This window comes from Lepidochelys kempii, chromosome 5 (genome assembly GCF_965140265.1).
Source record: "Lepidochelys kempii isolate rLepKem1 chromosome 5, rLepKem1.hap2, whole genome shotgun sequence".
NCBI lineage: Eukaryota > Metazoa > Chordata > Testudines > Cheloniidae > Lepidochelys > Lepidochelys kempii.
This window is the reverse complement of record NC_133260.1, coordinates 132,831,581-132,849,237: the sequence shown is the minus strand read 5'-3', so window position 1 is coordinate 132,849,237 and position 17,657 is coordinate 132,831,581. Positions and strand designations below refer to the sequence as shown.

Genomic DNA, 17,657 nt, shown 5'->3' with positions numbered 1-17,657 from the left:
CTCCCAATAATCAGAGGTTGGCTTAAAAGCCGAAAGCATAAGTGTTAAAAGTGGTTGATTTTGGGGGGACGGGTAGTCGGCGGAGACAAGCAATGGATTTTCAACCAAAACAAAAAATGTTATGGGGAATTTTCGTTTTAGTTTAAATTTGCTGCCCATACACTCTCTCTCTCTCTCTCTCTGTTATTTCCCAGTACCTCATTAGCCTGTTTTTTTTTTAAAAAAATCGTATCATGTTTTATACTCAGTAAGAAGCTTGAAAATATGTTTTTCTCTTTGTTTTAGCCTGCATTTGGCAAACTTTGTTTTACTCTTGTTTGTACTAATCACAGAATCTGGTCCAGGGTCGAAGAAGAGATAATAGAGCATTTGTCTCTTTCCCTGCTTTTGTGCAGTATCTAAATAAGGAGAATGTTCTCTGATGGGTAGGATGCAGGACTGACAGTCTGCAGACCTGGCTTGTAATCCCAGCTCTGCTATTGACCTGCTGAGTGACCTTGGACAAGTCACTTTACCTCTCTGTGCCTCTGTTTCCCCTCCTGCCCTTTGTAAGCTGTCTGGAGCAGGGACTGTCTGTGGCTATCTGTATATACAGTGCCTAGCACAACAGGGCCTTGATAACAACTGGGGACTCAAGGTACTACCAGCAGAAAAAAATAATTTGTTGATTTGGGTTGGTCTGGTGGCTGTATGGCAGATTCTCCACTGGTGTAAACTGGCGTTGCTCCATTGAAGACAACAGAGCAATGCCAGTTCATACTATGTGAGGATCTGGCCTGTGGTGTGCAATCGTTCGTGAGGAGCTTGTGCTCGCTGTCAGAATTGCTCTTCTCACATGCATGTGTTGCAGCATTTAAAGCAGCGTTTTTACCCCTGTGCAAGACAGCTGAATGGGACAGGAAGAGAGACGAGCTCTTTTAACTTCCTCCAGCATGTGCAGTTGACTCAGGTGCAGCACGCAGAAGCTGCATGTTCACCTAGGGACACCTCTTCAATCATGTGGAGCCGCGTTTTTGATACTTACCTTTGCTTCGCATAAACAACAACAGATGTGACGTGTGACACCAAAGTCTCCCATTAGCCCTGGCAGAAATAAGTTTTTTGGGAATTCCTGGAAAGTGAACTCAGCCGGCAGAAAGATACGTCCTCCCATGGCTCCCCCCTTCTGAGAGCCCATTCTTTTTATTAGGGTCTCTCCTGCTGCTCCTATTCTAAACACTTTTGCTGCAGCTGTTCACCCACACCATCTGACCAAGTTTAAAGTGTGTCCCTCTGTGCTGGAGATGGAACATGCCTTGTCGGCTCCAGAGTTTATGGTTTTTCACCTCTCCTCTTTCTCCTGCGTGGATTGACGGGATGTCTGACTGAACACTAGTGAGAGGCAAACTGCAAAATGTTACCCACCTCTTCCCTCTGACCCGTCTGAGTTGCTCATTTCCCACAGTGCTCCAGGCTCCCATGGTTGCTGACCTCCCCTCCCCCGTGTTCTCTTTGCGAGGGGCAGCCCTTTCCGTGCCTCTTGTGGCAGCGGGGGGCAGGGAGCATTATCAAACACTCAACACGCCAAGGTCCAAGTGTGGGGGACAGTGTGTGACCGAGAGCTAAGAGTGAGGGACACAAAAACGTGATTTACACCGGAAGCGTAAAATGCAGCAGGGTCGCTTCTTTTAGTAGGAATGACTCTCTCTGTTGCCTGTCCTCTTCGGGGGTCTTTACTGCCGAGTGTCAGCAATTTGCAGCAGTATACGTGAGGTAATACCAAATGTGAGTTGCATATAGGTGTCGTTGGGACAATGGCCATTGGGAGGTAAGAGTAGGAGCCTATAGCTTCATCTCTGGGCTTTCTGCTGTGGCTCTGTTAGCCCTGTGAGGTGCTCTGGGATATTGCCTGGCTCACATGCCGTCTGACTGAAACCTTCCCAGCATGACCTCCAGAAGAGGAGGAGGAAGAGTGAGCCATTCTCCAGAGTTCCTGTGGAGAGGGGGTGAGGAGTCTGCATATAACCTTTCCCCCCTCACTCAGAAGAAATCTAGCAGTCAGACAAGTAAATGAAACAGACAGGAGAAAGGGAACTGCCTGAATCCTTCTTGAACCCAGACTCATAGAAATGTAGGCCTGGAAGAGACCTCTAGAAGTCATCAAGACTAGCCTCCTGGGCTGAGGCAGGGCCAAGTAAACCAAGACCATCCCTGACAGGGGTTTGTCCAACCTGTTCTTTAAAAACCTCCAGTGATGGGGATCCCACAACCTCCTGCAGTAGCCTGTTTTCCGAAAGGAAGATGTGTGAAGGTTCTGGATGGGCCTTAACATAACTGGTTGTCTCCAGTGACAACAGGCTGAGAACACTTTATGGCTTGAGAGCAGATAGGCCTACCACCTCCCACAGCAAAAGGACAACACGTTTACATGGGAAAGGGACAGAGCCACAACTGTTGGCAAATTAGGCTGGTGCATTGATGCTAGCAGATCTTGCACCACAGGCCTGCTTAGCTGCTCAATTTCCTGTCAGAAAATCAAGGTAATGTTGTGTAACTAGTTCCTATGGCTGTTTTAGCTCCTGTCAGCATCAGCTAGGAAGAGATTTAGCTGTGAGGACTAAACCAACTGTACAAGGGAAGGACACCATGTGGAGGGAGGAAAAAATTAAAAGCCAAATGAGCCCTTAAAGGAGGCTTGTGTGTCGCTCCAGCACACTCCATGGATGTGTTGCCAAAAGTTTAATCAAGGGAGTATAACAAGGGCAAACAAAAATTGCCCAGCACTGGGAATCAAAAGGGTTTGTTTGTAGCATAACAGAGCTGGGTCACTGGATCAGTAGGTCCTTTGCTAATATAGTCTCCAACATTACTGTGATTGCTGTTTCCTCTGGATAAGCAAGAGGCGCTGAAAGCTTGCAGGTCCTGAGTTCTATTTCCATATCTGACATTGGTAATTTACTAGCCTGTCTTAGGGTTTTATATTGCTGTCCAACACCATCATATCTAAATGCCTTCCTCAGAAAATAGATTAGCATTAGTGAAGTCCCGATTAGACTTCATGGAGACTCTTCTGACTTTTCTAGATATAAGAATTCTGATTGCGGTAGGGTTATTTTTTTTTGATTGGGTTGTTTGTTTCAGGTCTTTTCCCCCTCTTTTATTTTTGTGGGGGCTGATGGAAGGAGTAGGCACTCAGCTATATGATGGAGAAGTTTCACCAAAGAGACTGTTATCTCCATTTTATATGCAGGTAAATTGAGGCTAAGAGACTTGCTCAGTAAATGAATTGAAGATCCAGGCTGAGAACACAGTGCCTCCTGGATCCCAGTCCTGTGCCACGTCCCAAACAGGTGGACCAGACCTCTGATGTTGTCTGTATTGGTGCAGTGCAAGGAGCACCTGTGGCGGGAGAGAAGTTGTTGAGGAGGGCAGAGATCCAGAAGGATGCAAGGGCACTTCGGTTGTTCCCGGCAGTTGGAACAGCTCCTTAAGGTCTTTGACAGCCCGGGATATGTGAGACCAGTCCTGCTGCTGCTCTGACTTATAAATGGGCTTAGCCCCAGTATACCAAGAGGTGCAAAGGTGTCCTTCTCCTCACACCAGTTTCTGTATTGAGTCCAGCTCACCCAGAGCTGGGAATCAGGCCCATAAGTCTGAACCCTACCTAGTGGGCATCTTGGTGCCTTGCAGCCCCTTCTCAATCACATCACAAGGAAAGAAACGTCCACTGATCGTTCCCATGGATTTATCAATCTTGCATTGCCGCTTTCATTAATTGAGAGAGGCAGGTGTGTGATTGCTTTGTGCCAGGAAAGGAATCCGCTCGCCTGCAGGCACTTACAAGAATCTGTCGAGGCTAAGGAGCAAAGTAAAGGCTTCCGTAACCCGTCTGGTCTTGCCACGTGGTCTTGCAATAATGCTGTTTTTATGGCAACACAATCACGTTTATATTAGCAGCCTCTGAGATAATAAATGAAGGGTTATGACTGCACTTCAGGATCAAGGGGAAGGAATGGCTGAGGTGGGAGAAATGGAAGTTCAGCCAGAAGCCGATCAATTCAGTAATAGCAAAGGAAGCGCAGAAAATAACATAATTGTTTTCTGTCTTGAATGTCCCACTAGAAGAGTCTCTGCAGTTGCTGAAGATGCAGTCATGGCACATGGACTGACTGGCTGCCTTGTTTTCTTCAAACCTTTTAATTAACAAAGAGCAGCAGGGAGCTAGCCTCAAGTCCTGAGCTCAACACAGGTCCTTGGAAGATCTAGGCCTTAGTGTGGGTTAGACTGGGAATTAAAAAGCAAAGCTGGCTGTACAGTAGGGAGAGGAGCTCCTTTCAGATGTTAGGCTGGATCCTCAGCTGGTGTAAATCAGCAAAGCTCTGTTGACTTCAGTGGCGTTAAATTAATTGACACCAGCTGAGCCTACATCTACATCCAAACCCAGATCCAGATTCATGATTAGGGCTCATCTCTCATTTTATTTATTTATTTTATACATTTCAGCCAGAAGGGCCTGATCTGCTGCCTAGTTTGTCAGAAGCACAAGCAGTACTATGGTACTGAACTCCTCTGGTTCTGTTGGCTGCTAAGGGCAGGACGAAGGGGGTGGGCTGTTCCATCTCAGTAGAACATAGATCATCCCAACAGGGTGTGAAGAATTTCTTTAATGGCAGGGATGCATTTTGGTGATTACGCTGTAATTCCAGCATGTATGTTCCATTACTTAGCATGTTGTTAGCGCATTCAGGAACTATGACTGTGTTGTTTGCGGGCATTGTGGCAGTTTTGAGCTAACAGTCTTGCATTGTTCGCATTGGTTGTGTTATGCTCTGGTGGGTAAATAGCCTTGGACAGAATGATGCGTGTTTTGAAAGGGGTGCCTTTAAAAAAGCCTCGCCTTCTAAGGCTATGTCTACGCTAGCATTTTTGTCAGTATAATTTATATTGCTCAGATGTGTGAAAAACACCCCCCCCCCCGAGCAACATAAGTTAACCCCACAGAAGCGCCGGTGTGGACAGCGCTGTGTCGGCTACCGCTGCTCATTGAGGATTGTTTAATTGTGTCGACGGGAGAGTTCTGTCCCTTTGGCATAGAGCAGCTACACGGGAGATCTTACGGGGGGCACAGCTGCATCGGTATAGCTATGCTGCTGTAAGGTCTGTAGTGTAGACATACACTTAGACTGTGCAGTGCTGAAGGTCAGATTGATTGCACTGCTCTGCTCCCCTCCCCACCTGTGACTGGCTTCAGGGGCAAGTCAGTGTGTGGGCCTCTGTGATTTGAAGAGTGGAGACTCTGGGGTGGCTCAGTCTGTCCTGATGGAAAAAGGACGAGAGACGGGGTGAGCTCACCAAGAAAGAGGTTGGCCTTTTGGTTCAGGCACTGGACTTGAGGTCAAGATAAGTCATTGCTTTGCCACAGGCTTTCTGTGGGACCTCAGGCATGTCAGCACAGTTGCTTGTGGGACAAAGATTAATGTTGCGCCAACCTGAAACAAAATGTTTTGGCATTTCTGAATCAAAATTTTTTCAAATTTTCCATTTGGTGAAAAACTTTGACTTTTTTTCACGAATTGGGATGAAAACAAATGTAGAAACATGCCTGGGAATTTCAGCCAGATGTAATGCTGTGCACTTCTGAAAATGCTGGCTGATAATGAGGAAAGAAAACACCTGAGGGACTCTGTGTTAGTTAATTTATAGACAAGTAAGAAGACGACGTTCCTTGGCAGTCCACATCATTTTTACAAACAGGGCAGTGGGCATCCAAAAATAGCTTCTTTACATCCTGTAATAAGATGCAAGTTGCTTTGCTGCAGTTGTCCAAACACTTGGAGTTAGACAAACTAAAGAGAATGTTCCTAAGTAACAAAGATCCTGTTTCCGAGCAGCAGCAAAGCTCAGAGGAGGAGGAAATACAGGAAGAGCAGGAGAATTATTGTTCAATAAAATTTTATTAAAAGGTTTCCATGAGATGTGTGGCCTTTCAAGAGCAACTAGAAAAATAGACTCCATTTAGAATTGGGCTAAATCAAAAAGCTTGCAAATGTCTGATCTTTAAATGCCACTGTTTCTTTGTCCAGCTAATCTCTTTGTCCATTTGAATTTCAGTGCTGTTGATGATCTCACCAAAACCCAAATATACAGAGCAATTCTTTAGCAAATGCAGTGCAGTTAGGAAGTAGCCAGAAATCAGGAGGAAGGAGATTATTTGAATCTGAGTGATTCTGGGGGGCAAAGCCCTCAGCTGGTGTGAATCAGTGTAAATGGCTTGTGCTGATTTGCACCAGTTGAGGATCTGGCCCGCTTTTCTTAGTGCCAGTGCTGGCTGAAAAGAAAACTCAGTCTGTTTGTTTGCACGAGCCTGTTAGGTTTTTTTTCACAGTATGATCAATGGGCAGGTTATTAAATCATCCTGCCTGGGAGGGGGGAATGGAGTTTTCACCCTGAAGTAACCTCCTGTCAGCATTACCTCCAGCTTTCCTCAGCCCAGTTGATGGTGGCGATTATTTTTCATGTAGAACAAAAAGGCTACAGGGAACTTGTAACCAGAGATGTAGGCTAGAGAGCAATGACCGACAGTAACCCCAGCGCGCTCCTGCTGCAAGGCTGCTTTTCTTCCCCTGCTCTCTCCTCATAATTCTTATACCAGACTGGTGTCCTGCCAAGTCGAGACCGAGCAGCACAAAAGAAACACTGAGAGGCATACAGAGAGCGGGATTCCATGTTCTTGTGACATGTGGCCGCCCTGGCTTGCTCCCCATCCCCTCCCAGCGCTGTGGAGATTTGCAGCAGGCTCACTCCGATGCCTTCTCAGAAAGGCACTGAGTGTTTCTTGTAAGCAGTCAAGCTGATTAAAACAAGAACGAGAGCCCAGTGCCACAGTGGCTGCTGTTCCCTCCAGGATGAGCAGTACAGCCAGGAGGGAATACACGCTATTAGGAGTCCATTGCATTAGGGCTTGGCACGTGGGTCTTTTTTCCCTCTTTGCCATCAATTACCAATTTGTTTTGTGACTCTGCTCTTCCTTAAGTAGAAAAAGTATCAGGTTATCTACCTAATCAGCTTAGCCTATGCCTATGAATCTTCTCTGAGTCAGCCGTGTCAATTCTTTTCATAAGAACATAAAGACAGCCCTACCAGGTCAAACCAAAGGTCCATCTAGCCCAGTATCCTGTCCTCTGACAATGGCCAGTGCCAGGGGCCCCAGAGGGAATGAAGAGAACAGTTAATGATCAAGTGATCCATCCCCTGTTGGTTATTCCCAGTTTATGACAAACAGAGGCTGGGGACACCATCCCTGCCCATCATGGCTAATAGCCATGGATGGACCTGTCCTCCATGAACTTATCTAGTTCTCTTTTGAACCGTGTTAAAGTCTTGGCCTTCACAACATCCTGTGGCAACAAATTCCACAGGTGGACTGTACATTGTATGAAGAAATACTTCCTTTTGTTTGTTTTAAACCTGCTGCCTATTAATTTCATTTGGTGACCCCTAGTTCTTCTGTTCTGAGAAAGAGTAAATAACTCTTCCTTATTTACTTTCTCCACACCAGTCATGATTTTATAGGCCTCTATCATATCTCCCCTTAGTTGTCTCTTGTCCAAGCTGAAAAGTCCCAGTTTTATTAATCTCTCCTCATATAGAAGCTGTTCCATACCCCTAATCCTTTTTGTTGCCCTTTTCTCTACCTTTTCTCTATACCAACATATCTTTTTTGAGATGGGACGACCAGGTCTGCACACAGTAAGTATCCAAAATGTGAGTGTACCATGGATTTATATAGAGGCAATATATTTTCTGTCTTATTATCAGTCCCTTTCCTAATGATTCCCAACATTCTGTTCACTTTTTTGACGGCCGCTGCACAATGGGTGGATGTTTTCAGAGAACTATCCACAATGACTCCCAAGATCTCTTTCTTCCCTCAACTCTCCACTGCTTAGCGTTTGCACCTTTCACCTCAACTGCGTTCCTTTGTATTGCCAACCTCAAGCATTCAAAAGCCCTGGAGTAAGGCCCCCAAAATCATGTGGTTAGTTTAAAAGAATCAGTGATGCGGTTCTGTTCTTCACTCTCTGGTTTCTAAGACTTCAGGACACATTTGAGTCACATTTTCCAGCATTTTGCCTCAACCATGAAGATTCTGCTAAAAAAAAAAACCTGAGATTCTCATTTAATCACATGATTCCAGGAGCTGGGGCTTTTAGAAAAACACCAAATATCATAAGACGTATCCCCCAAAAATGTGAGAGATGGCAACACTACTTCCTAGATCTACCTGTGTTATCTGTATAAAGTAACCTCTGGCTCCAGGCACACTTGTGTCTGCCTGTGCTTGGCCTGGAAATGTCTTGTGGTAGGTTATGATGTTGATGATTATTAGTAGTATTTGTATTATTAATGATCAAACATTTTTATATAAGATTTAGTAAGTTTCTTATTGCCCTGTACACCAGTTCAGTCCTGCTTAAGCCTACAAAATAGAGTTTAAGTGGAGTCGTGAATCTCTTGTGCCTAGCCTTCTGCGCTGGAGTGAATTTCCCCAAAACTGAAGAGCAGTTTATTCTGAACCATTGAGCTCCCCTTGCATCTCATGTGCCTGGCGGCAGATTAAATGCAACAAAGCAGGTGTTAGCGAAGGTGCTGGAGGGAGGTTATTTTCAAAGATTCTATTTTTGGTGTAAAAACACGGCAGGTCCGACGTATCTCTGCAAGCTGCTGTATTTCAGAGCACATCGGCAGCAGCTACTGGTTTCCTTTTGTGTCCTCCATTGTGTCGTTGTCCCTTCCCCTTCCCCTCAGCCAGGTTTTGCTATTTTAGTTTGAAGATTTCACATTCTTTCTCCTTTTTGGGTTTGCGCTAAATAAAACCAAGTGACGCTTGCTTCTCACCTAACAGGTTTGAAACTTCAGGATTTCCTGGTTGACAATGAGACCTTCTCAGACTTTCTCCATCATAATGTTTCCATGCCATTGTTTGCTGTGGATGAGATACTGAATGCAGAGGTCAACTTCCAGCAGGTGAGGAACTCTTTCAAGCATTATTATTCTTATTGTGGTAGAATCTAGGAGCCTTGCCCCATTGTGCTAGTTGCCGTACCAATACAAAAAGATGGCCCCTGCCCCAAAGAGCTTACAATCTCATCTTGGTTGGTTTGCAGCAAGGCTGTAAAAGGACTTGAAAATCCATGTAGAGAGTCTGGAAATGCCTAAAAGGCACAGAACACTTGAAAAGCCAAAGAGAATTTTTCAAGGCCTGCTTTCCAATGAAAAGACACATCCAAATAGTATTGTTTGGACTATTTTACTTTTCTTTTTCAATGACAATGAAAAGATGCTCTCGTGGGTAAGTCACAGGAATGGGACTCTGGAGCTCTGCTGCAGACTGCCAGAGTGACCTTCGGCAAATCACTTAATTTCTCCCTGCCTCAGTTCCCCATCTGTCTGATGGGGAAGAGGAGGGTTCCTTTCTCCCACCCTGTGTCTGTCTTTTGTTTGGATTGTCAACTCTTTGTGACAGGGGCAGTGTGCTTGTACAGAACATCATGGAACTAGGTGAATAATTGACTTTTTTTCAAAGGATCTGAAGAAAAATTGATTCAGTTTGACCCCAAGTGATTTTTTTTTTTTTGACATTTCATTTTGGGTAATTTTTGGGTGCTTTTTACCCTTTGTTTTGGTTTAAAAAATTAGCCAAATTTCTGAACAGAATGCTGTTTTGAAAAGAAAAGTCAAAGCATGTTGTTTTGAAATGGTCAAAATGAAGCATTTTGATTTTTGTGGGAAAAAAATCAATTTTTTTGGCTGAAACTATTCACCAAATTGGACCCAAATTCGTAAGAGTGCCTGGTACAATGGTGACCTGATTTTGGCTGAGACCTGTGAAAGCTGCTGCACATAATACAGGAAGGTGCAAATACTGGAGTCCTTGACATAACAGGATGTTTTCTTTGTCAAGCTCAGAACATTGGGTTTACCATGCTTCAAAAGATCAATGGCCTACCTAGATCATGTTCCTCTTTCTGACATTGGCCAGGGCTGGTTGCTTCAGATTTCAGAGGAAAACGTATGCTCACAGTAATGCAAGTGCCCACACAGCTGCCTAGCATTGAGGGAAAATTCTTCCTTCTTCTCACCCCTGTTCTTGATCAGTTTATGTCCTGAAGGATGGTGACTTAACCCTTTTAAACTTTGATCCTTCTTAATTTCAGATGCTGGTCTCATTCATATAAATGTTTGATGTTTTCTAGAATTTGACAAAGCATTCTGCCTTTGATAGTTAACCCTATAAGTTAATAATATGTTACTCTAAAAAAAATTCTTTGTATCTATTTTAAGAAATCTGTCTGCCACCCTAATTTTTCTGAAGCTCAATATAGAATCAAAGAGAAGCAAATATTAGATGTAAACATAGGATAATCAGAGAACTTTAACAACAACGTGTGTAGTGCTGAGTATTGGGAATGTAGAGACAGCTTTTAAATAGATTAATAATTTAAAGATAAAGGAAGTAAAAGATAGATGAAATAAAACTAACTGGCATCCAGTCTTTTGACAAACTTGAACTTGATTTGGTAGCCACAGTAGCCATTAGGAAGGCAGTATAAGTGAGAGGGAAAGTAATACTTTTAGCAGACCAACATATTAGAGCTACTCTGGTGACTCTAGAGGGGAAAACTGCGAGCTAGGGTTTCTGTTGAATGACTTGAACTTACACCTTGATCTTGTCAATAGAAAAACACGTTTTGTGTGGACTCTGTCAGTATTGTTAGAATGTTTTCCAGCTCCATAATATTTTTTATTGAAGTACAGTAGTAGCCATAAACCAAAATCAACAAGTTGTACAGTCGCACAGTGGGACCCTGGAGCCTGGTAGGGGGCTTCAGGCACTACCATAATATAAATAATGAATCAAAGCAGACTTCTTTCTTCCTGGAAAACTTCATGATTTGACTTTTGACTCAGAAAAAGCATAAAATGTTCCTGAGTGATTTCGCTCGAGAGTCATGTGAGAGGCCTGACTTTACCGCTGGATTGAATATTGATTGTGAGGGGAAGGTTTGTTTGGTTTTGCGGGATAGGAATGGAGAAGGAGAGAGGAGGATCTCTGCAGAGAGAATTTAGTGCCCACTGCAGGTATACAGTCCTCTCCCCAGCTCTGTATTGAAGTTAGGGCTCTGTATCCCCCTTTGTGAGATCTGGGATTATTTCCAGGTGCGGCTTTCTCTTTCATTCTCCTCAGAGAAGTAGGAACTGGCCGTGCCAAGGAGACATTATTGGTATATAGTTAAAGCTCCAGTCAGGATTGTGTACTCTATAGGTACTGTACACATACATGAGATGAGATATAAGGTCTCTGCCTTGAATAGCAGTTTAGTCAGCTCTTGTGCAAGGGAGACACAACTCAGGTCACTCTATAGCACTCCTCAGGCCAGTTAGGCTGGGATTTTCAAAGGATTGTTGATTAGTGCCGAAGAGAGATCCACCCAGACCTCCTCAGCCAGAAGCTGGAGATTTGAGCCCCGAAAACATAGAAAGCTGTAAAACCACTTAGACTGTAGGTTTGTGGGGCAGGGACTGTCTCTGTGTTCTGCATTTGTACCACACCTAGTACAATGGGTCTTGGTCCATGACTGGGGCCCCTAGGTGCTACCACAGTATAACTAATAATAGGACTGAACAATTGCACTTAAGCCACCTAAGCCACTTGTGATTGACTGTATAAATATATGGAACAAATCTCCCAATTTTACATACACAGTGCTTCGTGGACGGGAAAGAATGGACACCATGATCCATGAGCCTGAAATAAAGTGACCCGTGTTTTGTTTTTCAGAGCCCATCCAAACTTGGGAGGGATAGCTCAGTGGTTTGAGCATTGGGCTACTAAACCCAGGGTTGTGAGTTCAATCCTTGAGGGGGCCATTTAGGGATCTGGGGCAAAAATTGGGGATTGGTCCTGCTTTGAGCAAGGGGTTAGACTAGATGATCTCCTGAGGTCCCTTAGAATCATAGAATCATAGAATATCAGGGTTGGAAGGGACCCCAGAAGGTCATCTAGTCCAACCCCCTGCTCAAAGCAGGACCAATTCCCAGTTAAATCATCCCAGCCAGGGCTTTGTCAAGCCTGACCTTAAAAACCTCTAAGGAAGGAGATTCTACCACCTCCCTAGGTAACGCATTCCAGTGTTTCACCACCCTCTTAGTGAAAAAGTTTTTCCTAATATCCAATCTAAACCTCCCCCTTCCAACTCTGATATTCAATTATTCAACTTCTACAAAAATGATCTTGACATTTTAAGAGTCCTTGGGGGAATTAGCCTGTCATTTATAATTTATTCATAATATAAGTATGCTTTTACTTGAAGTCACCACAATTTCAGACCGATTGTAATTTTCATGAAGTTGTGACTTTATGCAGCTGGGAGTTTTTTTGGTCCTGTCTGCTTGTAATTTTTGTTTAATACAATTGTTGTGATAAGTGTTGTGCCCCAAGTTACACAGAAAATCTGTGCCAGAATTGGAAACTAAACCCAGATCTCCTGAATCCCGTGGGGTCCACTGCCTTTTACCACCAGACCGTCCTTCTCTGATATTGCTGTGGTGCTGGTGATGCTGATTTTGTAAAGTGCCACCATCATTTTGTTTTTCAGAGCCCATCCAAACTTGGGAGGGATAGCTCAGTGGTTTGAGCATTGGGCTACTAAACCCAGGGTTGTGAGTTCAATCCTTGAGGGGGCCATTTAGGGATCTGGGGCAAAAATTGGGGATTGGTCCTGCTTTGAGCAAGGGGTTAGACTAGATGATCTCCTGAGGTCCCTTCCAACTCTGATATTCAATGATTCAACTTCTACAAAAATGATCTTGACATTTTAAGAGTCCTTGGGGGAATTAGCCTGTCATTTATAATTTATTCATAATATAAGTATGCTTTTACTTGAAGTCACCACAATTTCAGACCGATTGTAATTTTCATGAAGTTGTGACTTTATGCAGCTGGGAGTTTTTTTGGTCCTGTCTGCTTGTAATTTTTGTTTAATACAATTGTTGTGATAAGTGTTGTGCCCCAAGTTACACAGAAAATCTGTGACAGAATTGGAAACTAAACCCAGATCTCCTGAATCCCGTGGGGTCCACTGCCTTTTACCACCAGACCGTCCTTCTCTGATATTGCTGTGGTGCTGGTGATGCTGATTTTGTAAAGTGCCACCATCACAGATCACAAAACACATCCCATTTACTCAGCAAAGAACAAAGATTGGCTTTATCCTGTTTCTGGAGTGCAGCTGTAGGCAGAAGTTAAGGTTCTATCACTCTGAGTCCATTTGCATCCTTCCTTAGATAGGCATCTCTCCACTGGATGGTTGATGTGCTTTTGCCTTGAAAAATATGAAAGTTCTTGTACTTCGTTGGCTCCACATGATACAAGAGATTTTGGTGAGACTCTGTCACCGTGTGGCTGGCCCCAAAGAGACCAGGTCACTGAGGAGTCCTGGAAGGAAGCTGAAGTTGGTTCTTTAGAGAAGGCTGACAGCAGGAGGAGCAGCAGGAGGGGTTTGCTGACTGGTGTCCCCAAACCAGAGAGCCAGAACTGGAGAGGGCTGAAGGCAGGAGCAGCAGCAGCAGAGGGAGTTGCGTGCTTGGGAGTCTGCAGAAGGGAAACTGAGACAAGCATTGCTTGTTGTGCCACAGGCTGCCGCAAGACCCTCGGACCGACGCCTCGGGATCACTTTTGATTCCGACTGACGTCCAGTCCAGGCATACCAGCGGTTGCAAACCAAGAGAAGCAGAAATGGAGAGAAACACCACTGTTAGTTGTGTAAATCTGGTTGCCCTGCCACAATTCACAAAGCAAACCGTGACATTCCAAATAGAGTCACAGAGCTTCTCTTGTTTGTCACCTGCATTAAGCACTTACCATTGCACATCCAAAGGACCCCAGTGCCATAATGACCTGTTGAAGGGATTTGGAGATCAGTCCCTCCCATGAGAGACCCACGTATTGGATGCTTGATCAGAGATTTTCATTCATTTCCTTTACAGATATTAAACAGGAGTCCTTAACTTAAAGTACGAGGTGTCTGTGGACAGGAGTTAGGGATCTGGCCTAATGTCCATTGAACTCAGTGGCAATGTTCCCATTGACTTCAGTAGCTCAGGATCAGTTCCAAACGTTGCAGAATTACAAGCGCCAGGCTATGGCTGCTCCTTTGTGAGCATGTCAGGAAGAGAGAGGGAGGAACCAATCTCCCCCATCTCATGTCCTTTGCACACTGGTGAGGATAGGCCATTGGGGGTGTCTTGTGCTGCAGGCAAAGCTATGATTTCCCACTCACACATAGTCACACTCACACATCACTTTGTGCTCAAAGGTCTTGATGCAAAACCCATTAAAGTCTGTGGGAGTCTTTCCAGTAACTTTGGTGGGCTTTCGATCGGGCCAAGGAGCACAAACCACAGGATTCTTGTGCTCTCAACTGCCGCACCTGTATGTGAGGCAGGAGGAATCTGATCGCAAATAATTGTAGGCGAGAGAAAGTGCCTTACAGATGATATATCTCAGGAGTTTAGGCTTTGGGTCTTTCTTCCTTGCTTTTGCCGACTTCTTAGGCTTGAGCACAAACCTTTCGTTGGAGGGGCCCAGGTCCCAGACACACGTATATTGAGGTTGGTATAGAGTAGGGAGTCTACTACTATATGGCTCTGCCTGGAGTGTTGGGGATATCTCAGCCGTCGGACTCTCTTATGGAACTCAGGGGGGCCATACACTTCTGTCATAATCCAAGTAATACATGGCCAAGAACCATGAAATCCTTAGGGAGAAATTCCCTCTCCCTTCTAACCTTGAGTGTTGTGAATCATGATGTAGCCAAATGATCATTTCTGACTCAGTGATACTAGTTTAGTGCCAAGAATGATTTACTGATGGCATTTTGTATTGTTTCACAACTGTTCCCAGGTCATCCTGTCTGGCTATCGAATGCAGCTGAGAGATCTGTGCAATGGGTCAGAGCTGTCTGAATTCCTTACAATCCACAACCCAGTAGTCGCAGTGGTCAGCGAAGCCTTCCTCTGCACCATGCCTAAGGAAAAACTCCACACAGCAGAACAAGCCTTTCGTGCTAATATAGACCTTTTGAAGCCTGTACTGGTGAGTGCACTGGCTATACAGTGATTCCTAAGGGAGAGCATCAATGCTGGGAATTAATGCTTTATGAAGGGCATGATATAATGCAGGGGTGGCCAGCCTCAACCTGAGAAGGAGCCAGAATTTACCAATGGACATTGCCAAAGAGCCACAGCAATACGTCAGCAGCCCCCCATCAGCTCCCCACCCCCTGCTCCCAGCGCCTCCCACCCACCGGCAGCCCCGCTGATCAGCGCCTCCCCCTACCTCCCTGCACCTCCCAATCAGCTGTTTCGTGGCGTGCAGGAGGCTCTGGGGGGGAGGGGGAGGAGCAAGGGCACGGCAGGCTCAGGGGAGGGGGCGGGAAGGGGTGGAGTGGGGGCAGGGCCTGTGGCAGAGCCAGGGGTTGAGCAGTGAGCACCCCCCCGGCACATTGGAAAGTTGGTGCCTGGAGCTCCAGCCCCGGGGTCGGTGCCCAGACAAGGAGCCGCATCTTAACTTCTGAAGAGCCGCACGAGGCTCCGGAGCCCCAGGTTGGCCACCCCTGTTATAATCCGTGGTTGTACAAGCTTTTGGGAAATACGGGGATGGAGTGTTTAAGAATACACGAGCCTTTATTTTTTGGAATAGACTGTTTAATGCCAATAAGGAAAATGGAAGAGGATTCTGAGTCCCCAGGTTAATCATATAGTTTTCTCCTGCCACACTCCTGCTTTCTGTTGATTGGGGTGATGTGTTAAATGAGGACATTGCCTGGGAACATGTGTCTCTACACGGATTTCTCAGGAGAAAAATATTTATGCTGTATGGTAACAAATGGGCCATTCATTGTTCCTGTATTTTGATCAGATGTTGTGTCTCAGCTGGAATGAACCCACAGATGTCTGACAGAAACCTATTTAGCATTAGAACTTTCATATGTTTGCAACATGAGGAAGCTTATAGCCAATGGCAACCCAAACTCTTTGAGTAGCTTTAACACACGCGCACGTGAGATTTTAGGGCCAGATCCAAAGACCATTGAAGTGGAGGGGAATCTTTCCACTGACTTTAATAGACTTTGGATCAGTATCTAAATATTTTAGCTGCATGAAGTTTGCAATTATTTAAGTAAACTTAAGGTGCTTGGTGAAGATATTTGCAATAGACATGCCTGTTTATTTTGAAACCCAGGTGGCTCTTTGTATACCTACAGTGTCTGGGTAGCATACAAAGAACTTGATGAAGTTGATACTGAAAACAGCAGCACAGAGAAGAAGGGGCCGATGGAACCCACTTTGTTGTCCAATAAAACAAATACTCTGCTGTCTGCTTAGAGGAATTCAGCACTCTTGCTCTGGGAGTATCCAGATTTGATATACCTCATAGGACAGATAGTCAAGCATCAGTTGCTTGGAGTTTGCCCAATCAAAGGGGTTGATTATCAAGCACTGGAGTCAGATTACCTTTCAGCCCCGACTTTACTGTAATTCATGTTCTGTCTTGCACATGTCTCCCACGTGCATTTTGTCCTTACTGAGAGAGGCTACTACTGAGAATGACATAATAATGAATACAGAGAGATGAAGTAACAGCAGACAGAGGGAAGAGAGCACAAAAATGGTTCCTCTAGCGAAATGAACTACTTTGAAAAGGACTCCGGGAAGGAAAGCATTTCGGAGCAGGCTGGGGACAGGAGAGGTTGAGTTGAGATTATCTTTAGTTAATTAGTGTGTTCATAATAAGTGAAATCTGCGTTTTGTGGGCTTGAATGGGACTGAAGTGGTTTCTAGGCCTTTTACTGGCCCTCTGCACAGGCATAAACATTCACACGGCTGCAGCCTAGCCTCTCTCTGCCTGGGCACAGTTTACACCTCCCAGATCTCCAGACACACTCACTTTGAGCCAAAGATTTTCAGATGCCAGTCTGAGTATGTGCCTCTAACTGCCCAGTTTACGCTCACAGTCAGGTAGGTGAAGGTACAAGTACTGAGATTTGCACCCACAATCCAACTGCAGATGCAAAATACGGGAGCAAATTACCTGAGAATAAACTGGGCCCTGAAAAAGGAGGCCACCCACTGGAAATGTTGGCCCGTAGGTTTTCTTCCTCATGAAATGAATTTGGTTCCAGCCAAACTCGCTTAGTACAGGCTTAACTTCCTCATTTCCCACCATCCTCGGTTATAGAACTCGCTTTCTATAACAACAAGGTCACGAATATTCTTGCAGCAAAGATCGTAAAAGGATAAAAGTGAGAACACTGCCAACAAGTGGGGTAAATATAGACATACCCTTAGTAAAGTCCAAATTCTTTAGCCCAGCAGAAACAAATTCACTGGCCATGTCTAAGACTATGTTTTCAATCAGTAAAAGAGTGGCCATAAGTCATTATGCTCCTGCCACTGGGCAAGAACAAAATAGATATTGGGAGAATCCTGCTTCTGATCTCTACTTTAGAGAAAAGCTTTGTGCTTCTGAAGAGAATCTTGAATACAGCAGTTCTGAACCTGATGAGCATTCAGCCAACCTTACTTAGGAGCACAAAGCATAATTTTTCCAAAGG

General features: G+C 44.8%; 1 protein-coding gene across 10 annotated transcripts in view; it reads left to right on the top strand.

Annotated features, from left to right (window-relative positions):
* Nucleotides 1-17,657, top strand: part of ABCA1 (ATP binding cassette subfamily A member 1) — a 314,981-nt gene that overhangs the window by 232,685 nt on the left and 64,639 nt on the right. For 7 of the 10 annotated variants that reach the window (XM_073345955.1, XM_073345950.1, XM_073345953.1 and 4 more), the window contains 3 exons: nt 7,705-7,728; nt 8,885-9,006; nt 14,945-15,136. In XM_073345955.1, the coding sequence (XP_073202056.1) occupies nt 7,705-7,728; nt 8,885-9,006; nt 14,945-15,136 (338 nt within the window). The remainder of the gene's footprint in view (nt 1-7,704; nt 7,729-8,884; nt 9,007-14,944; nt 15,137-17,657) is intronic. The other 3 variants (XM_073345952.1, XM_073345951.1, XM_073345954.1) reach the window with 1 other exon arrangement.